General features: G+C 32.7%; 2 protein-coding genes across 2 annotated transcripts; both read left to right on the forward strand.

The window, feature by feature from the left end:
- Positions 1–937: 937 nt before the first annotated feature.
- Positions 938–1,362, forward strand: LOC112690993 (O-acetyl-ADP-ribose deacetylase 1-like; the record flags this gene model as incomplete). Its single annotated transcript, XM_025565106.1, has 1 exon — positions 938–1,362. A coding segment is annotated over one exon (415 nt), but the record flags the coding sequence as incomplete, so codon positions are not given.
- Positions 1,363–4,556: 3,194 nt separating this feature from the next.
- Positions 4,557–6,399, forward strand: LOC112690992. Its single transcript, XM_025565105.1, has 2 exons — positions 4,557–6,293; positions 6,349–6,399. Exons 1-2 carry the CDS (start codon positions 4,803–4,805, stop codon positions 6,397–6,399), a joined length of 1,542 nt encoding a protein of 513 aa, XP_025420890.1. The 5' UTR covers positions 4,557–4,802.
- The last annotated feature ends 1,256 nt before the right edge of the window (positions 6,400–7,655 follow it).

Raw genomic sequence — 7,655 nt, forward strand, 5'->3', positions numbered from 1 at the left:
TTTTTTAACACCTTTCGCTCTTTTATATTCAACACCGTTCACTGTGTCGTGTCTTGTTGGTCCACGTAGTTGACGCGGTTGTAAGGTCCATTCCTACGACGGAAGCTGCCGTTTCAATCGCCATTTGCCGTTCAAGTCACCGTCGTTCCGGCCAAGTTGTTCGTTATCTCGCCGTCCCGGCCACGTTGTTTACGGATAGACGCTGCTCTCCGTGACAGCAAGTTGTGCTCACGTGATTCCGCCATTTGCGGTACACCATCGCCGTTTGCGGTCAACCATCGCCGTCGTTCTGACCACGTTGTTCGTTATTCCGCCGTTTGCGGTACATCATCGCCGTTTGCGAGTCGCCATCGATCCGGCCACGTTGTTTGTTATTCCACCGTGTGCGAGTCGCCATCGTTCCGGTCAAGTTGTGTACCCGCGAATCCACCGTTGGCGATTCACCGCCTTTACATCGTCATTGTCGGGTTTTGCTTATTATTTCTTTTATATATATATTGATAAAATATGGTTTAATTTATTATATTTTGTTCCCACGTGGTTTTTATTTCTTGTTGTTAATACTCTTTGAAATATACTTATGTTTATTATTATGATTATGTAAATACTAGATCTTTGGGGTGAAAGACCCTGGGTCTTGACTAGTAAGATGGAGACTACAGTTGGAGGAATTCGATTATGAAGTAGTGTATAAACCAGGCACTCAAAATACAAACTCAGATGCACTAAGTAGAATAAGCATCACAACCGTGACAGAAGAACCTGAAATAGCAAAGGAGTACCAAACATATATCGAAGAAAAGTCAAAACGACTTATAGTAGATAAAAATATCCAGGAGGTTACAGGAGACTTATTTGAAGCTTCTAAAGAATACGCACTAGGTCACTGCGTCTCACAGGATTTCCGAATGGACAAAGGTATAGCTCTTTAATTTAGAAGAAAATTTGGACAAACTGAAGAACTCAGTAATCAAAAGAAATCAGTAACTGAAATAGCAAGCATTGTAACAGAAGAAAGAACTATTATTTGTTTGATAACTAAAGAATATTATTGGCAGAAACCATCATATGAAAATGTATTTTTAGCGTTAACAAACCTTAAACACTACTGCATTTCAGAAAATATTACAAGGTTAGCCATGCCTAAAATTGCATGCGGGTTAGATGAACTACAATGGCCTGAAGTTCGTACTATGATGCGATACATCTTTAGAAATACTCAAGTTCAAAAACTAATATTCACGGATAACAAATATTCAAAGGAAGAAAAACTCAAAATCATAGAAGAATTCCATAATACACCAATGGGTGGACATCAAGGTATAGCCAGGACAATCAAACGAATAAAATAGCACCACAACTGGTTAGGATTGAAAAAAGAAGTTCAAGCATACGTCTTATCGTGCTCATCATGTCAAAAAAACAAAAGCAGTAATAAGACGGTACAGCAGCCGATGGTGATTACGACGACAGCATCAAGACCGTTCGAGGGGATAGCTCTCGATATAGTGGGTCCCTTGGCGACATCGGATAGACATAACTCATACATACTAACGATACAGGATGACTTAACGAAATTCTCAGCGGCATTTCCATTACGCACACATGATGCGAGTAGTGTGGCTAAATTATTAATGGAAGGATTTATTTGTCAACATGGAATTCCGGTAATCATCCTAACGGACTGAGGTACAGAATTTTTAAGTAAACTATTTAAAGAGTGTTGTAAATTACTAAAAATCGAAAAAATAAACACTACTCCCTACCATCCACAATCGAATGGAAGTCTTGAGAGATCCCATCGAACACTAATAGAATATCTGCGACATTATGTGGATATTCACCACAGAAACTGGGATGATTACGTAGCGTACGCAATGTTCGTATATAATACCACAGTTCACACAACAACCAATTATCAGCCCTATGAGCTGGTTTATGGTTTCCCTGCATCGGTTCCTCATACTCTAAGTCGTGCACCTTCCACATGCTATAATTACGATGATTACGCAGCAGAACTAAAACAGAAACTTCAAGAATCTCATAAGATAGTACGAGATACTATTATATCATCTAAAGAAAAATCAAAAGAGAGATACGATGTAAATAATTGTCAACTGGAAGTCAATATGGGAGACAAAGTATGGATTAAAAATCATAATCAAAAGGGGAAGTTAGGGCCAAAGTGGTTAGGTCCCTTTCCGGTAACAAGCCTACACGAAGGTGAAAATATTTCAATTCAACGCGGTAGAAGAGAAATAAAAATACATAAAAATGAAATCAAAATTGCTAATTAAAAAAAAAAAAAAATTTACCAATTAATCAATTATGCTAATGTTACAGATTTTTCATAAAATTACATTCAATCTCAGCACAGTTCAAGTTAACTCCATTACACAATCCAACAGGAATTTATTTTCATATAATAAATCACTTGCGTGTTTTCAACTCGCAGTGGCAGTTCCTAACATATGTAAATATAACAGATTATAACGAGAAATATAATAAAATTAATATCATGGTGGAAGATATTAAGGAATCTTGTAAATTAAGCAAATCTTTAGAAATAGAATCTGCTCGACAAATTTGTTCTCAATATAATTACCAAGCGTATAATTTTCTGTCAGAAATTAACAGTAATAGGGAACATGTAATGAAAATTATAGAAACACCCAAGAGTAGTTATCGCGCTAAAAGGGGTTTAATAAATATAGTAGGCAAAATAGCTAACGTTTTATTTAGTGTCTGTGACAGTGACGACGCTGAATATTTCTATAGTAAAATCCGGGAACTGGAATTTTCTAAATCCCGAATAGCCCATTTAACTGATACTCAGACACAAATTATGCAATCCATTATTTCTAATGTGAATTCCTCACTATTGGAAATAGGGGAGAGCCAAACAAAATTAACCGATAAATATAACTATTTACTCAAAGAAATACAAATAGAAAAGATACAAATAGATATATTAGAGTTCAATACAGCACTAGAGGAGCGAGTGTCGTTACTAAACATAATTCTTACATAGTATGCTTTCGAAACGCAAAATTTAGTAAACATTATAAACAAGGCACTTCAGGGACTAGTTCATTCTAGCATACTTGATATAAAGACTTTAAAAAAACAAATTAATGACATTAAGACACAACTACCCGTAGGGGAAGGCATACCCATTGATATAGAAAACTCTAGTTTATCGGAACTATTTCGACTTATCACTACTAATGTAATTTTTGTTGAAAACGTTCTTATTTTTATCATGGAAATTCCATTAGTTATTAACTATGAATTTATTTTGTATAAAATTATCCCTTTACCCGTAAATGTTCAAAATGAATCTTATGTATTAATAGTACCGTCAGCGGTACTATATATACCTATATACTATATAGACTGTATAGACTATATACCAGTAGATAAATCAAAATTGTATTATTTAGAGATAAGCGAAATTCAATTATCAAAATGTAAATTAATTACAAACATGTTAATTTGCCCATATGACCATCAAATACGTCATTTGGATGGATCTTGTGAGCTAACATTATTTAGGAGACAAAATATATTACCTGAATCTTGTAAACTAGAATATATTAACTTTAATTTTAATATCTGGCATAGACTAGAGAATACTAATTCATGGATTTATGTCACAACTAGAGATAGTATTATAATTAAATGTAAAAATGTTTCAGAAACAATAGCATTAGATATAAGTGGCATAGGTACTTTAGAATTAAGTAACGAATGTGAGGCTAATACCGACGATGGAACACATTTAATTACAAAAAAGAAAATAACAACAAAAATATATAAAGATTATATTCCTCAATTAAACATTTCTATTAATAAACTAACGCAATTAAACACTAGGGACATAATGTTGAATAATGCACTTAATGTAGATGAAGGAAATTCAAAGATAAAAAACAATTTGCACAATTTATTAGAATATTCAGACTCGTTGAAGCAACTAAAAGATACTATAACAGAGAATCATGGCATAAATATAAAAAATGATTATTTTTATATTCTTAGTGCATTCATCATCGGCGGTTTAGCAGTTTTATTAGTATTATTGTATTTTAAGTTTAAGAATAGTTGTAACAAAACGAAAAATTTTATCGAAGAAAAGGCAACCCCAAAAGTATATGAAGAACTAAATTTAAATTCTATTGAGAATGTCTCTTCTAAACCCACTCCAGGAAAAACTTTGCCCAGAATAATTTAATAATGTAATGGACAAAGATCTTCCATCTAACCCTGGGGGTGTTGTAAGCGAGTAGTATTTAGTATATATATTATTATTAGGGAACGGATTTAAATGCAAATTGCATTTTTTTCTGAATGTCCGAAAACATTGCTTTCCAAACACAAAGTTCATTTCATACATCAAGGAATTAAAAAATTTAACTTTTATTTTACATTTTTTGACATTTTTAGTGCATTTTTATGGTTTTTAAGTCATTTTTTCAACATTCATTCTAAAATAATAAAAATACCTAAATATTTATTAATTTATTATGTTACGAAATTACGAAATTATTGTTGGAAATTACGAAATTATTGTTGACACGTGTAGACACAAAATACAACACACAAGTTACAACAGATTATTACCCGCATTAAGGTAAAAATAAGATAAGCTATTTATCTAAATTGTAATTTTGTATTGCACTGTTGAGTTGAGTCGTTACTTTATCGTTTAGTATCGCGTATAGCCTCGTCGTAAAACGTTTTCGAGTGATTTTCGCAGATGTATTTAGTTTAGTTTTGTTTATTCCACGAAGTTTTTGAAAATGCCTAAGGCCAAACCTTCAGATGTTTCTCGTTTGCGGTCCTACGTTCAACAATATGGGGAAGAAATTTTTTCTACCGATGGAAGCGTTCTATTTTGTAAGATTTGTGAGGTCAGAGTGGCAGCCGAAAAAAAATTTACTGTGACACAACATGTGAGTAGAGATAAACATTTACGTGCACTAGAAATTCAAAAAAATAGAAAAAGTGCAGTTGTTCAGACATTATTTAATACCATTCCAAAAAATAATGCATTTACTACAGATCTTTGTACTGCAATGGTATCTGCTAACATTCCTCTTTTTAAACTGAAAAATGAAAATTTCCGCAATTTCCTTTCAAAGTATACTGGCCAACATATTCCAGACGAATCCACAATTCGAAAGAACTATGTAGGCAATACTTACAATCATACAATTAATTCTATTAGAACTTACTTGGAGAATAAAAAATTGTGGGTGAGTATAGATGAGACTACAGACGTAGATGGCCGATATGTCGCCAATGTCATAATCGGCACTTTAGAAATTGGATGTCCCGGTAAAACTTTTTTATTTAATTGCGAAGTTTTAGAAAAAGCAAATAATAGTACAATAGCTAAATTATTTGATAAATCTATGAGCTTGTTGTGGCCAGAGGGTATTAAACACGATAATGTACTACTATTTCTCAGTGATGCAGCACCTTATATGGTGAAGGCAGGAAAAAATATTAAAGCGTTTTACTCAAAAATGGAACACGTTACATGTTTGGCACATTCCCTACACAGAGTAGCTGAAGAAATACGTAAACAATTTCCCGAAATTGATGCTTTTATTTCGAACGTAAAAAAGATTTTTTTGAAATGCCCATCTCGAATATTAAAATTCAAAGAAATGGCGCCAGGGATACCAATGCCCCCTCAACCAATACTTACTAGGTGGGGTACATGGTTATCGGCAGCCATATACTATTGTGAAAATTATCAATTGATTAAATCTGTTGTGATGGGGTTTGATAAAGAAGATGCTGTAGCAATTGAGAATGCACAAAAACTGTTAAATGATAATAATTTGGAACTAAACTTGACATTTATCAAAGCAAATTATGGAAATTTAGCAAAATACATTACTACATTGGAAACATCTGGATTATCGTTGGCTGACGCAATTAATATTATTGCTCAAGTACAAAATGAAATCGGAACAGACAACAGTAGTATCGGAAAATCCATTAAAAAAAAACTAGAAGTTGTAATTGAAAAAAATTCGGGATTCAAAACAATGAAACATATTTCAAATATTTTGGAAGGAAAAGCAACATCTCGAAATAATACAATACCTGAAGAACTAACTGCTGATGACATGGCTCATTTGAAGTTTGCACCTATGACGTCAGTTGACGTGGAACGAAGTTTCTCGAGATACAAAACAACACTCGCCGATAACCGTCGAAGATTTCTGTTCGAGAATATTAAGCAGCACTTATACAGTGCTATGAAACAAAAGATAAAAGTATAACGAATATACCTATCTAAATTGTATACCTATTAATTTTTTAATTCTTTAGGGAAGAAGAATGAAGAAGAAGATGGACAAGAAGATAATTGATTTTTATTAGATTATTTGATTTTTAGTTTTATTGTATTTAAATATTTTTTATCTAATTTTTCATAATTTATATATATATTTTATAATTTTTTTTAAGTTTTTAAGGGCATTTTTTTAAGGCATTAAATCGGATTTTTTTAAGTCATTTTTCTTGTTTTTTAGAGCATTTAAATCCGTTCCCTAATTATTATTATTATTATTACTATTATTATGAATATATAAATAACATGTACGCGTAGGCATTAGTCCTTTATGTGGGGAGTAATGCAAGTAAGCATTTTTGGATTAACCGGACGCCTCTCGCCGTCCGTATAACCAGTCGTATTGTAACCAAGTACATGAACGGTCAATAAACGAACTCATAATAGTAATTTGTTCACGAGTCTTAACCATTTTTTAATCCTTTACTTTATTCGAAGTGCGAACTTACAAACGTTACATAGTGTCGACGGACTCTAACGAGTTTAACCGATCCGGCCTATAACAGTTATTAAGTCTTTCGTCTACACCCTTTCACCATCCACCATCTCCAATGATTGGTAGGCAATCGCAATATTGTTGCGTGCCGTCGTTCAATCGTAACGATGGTTAAGTTTTTTAGGATAATACTTCAAATAAAAATGCTCAAATATAATTAAACTGTTTATTTAAGAATTTTTCTAAGTACAAAACATTAATTTAAGAAATGATCTGGCGTGAAGGTGCTTGCGATTATACCTGTAAACCACATCTGAATATTGGTCTGTTCCCAACCCCCTTATATACTTAGGTCTCGTGGGAATTGGCCGCGCATTTCTATGTAATATATTATTTCCAATTACTATTACTACCTGGAGGTGTTAAATTGTAATTAAAATGGTTAACCTCGGTAATATTACTATTCGAACATCTCTCATATTTTGTTATGTGCTTTTATTAATTGCTTTTTTATAATTCTTTGAAATGTAGTCTGATAGCTCATATTCGTCTTACTCTCGGTTCTTAATCATTCCTTTCTCTTTATACGAATACGAATATTATATTAATAATAATCATTTCCCGATTTCTATTATTTTTAATCTACGTGGTCCCATCCATGTATTATGAGTCGTAAAGACCTACATTTATGAATTTCTGCAACACCTCCGCGCGAAAAGAAAGATTTTTGTCCTCAGATAGAAATCTTTTACAATCCGCCCTAATTTTAACATTTGTTTTACAAAAAAATTTTTTTTTTAACATGATATGACATTGATTACAAAATTTATGATTAATACAAAAAAAAAT

The sequence above is a fragment of the Sipha flava genome, unplaced genomic scaffold (assembly GCF_003268045.1).
Source record: "Sipha flava isolate LNK unplaced genomic scaffold, YSA_version1 543_pilon_pilon, whole genome shotgun sequence".
NCBI lineage: Eukaryota > Metazoa > Arthropoda > Insecta > Hemiptera > Aphididae > Sipha > Sipha flava.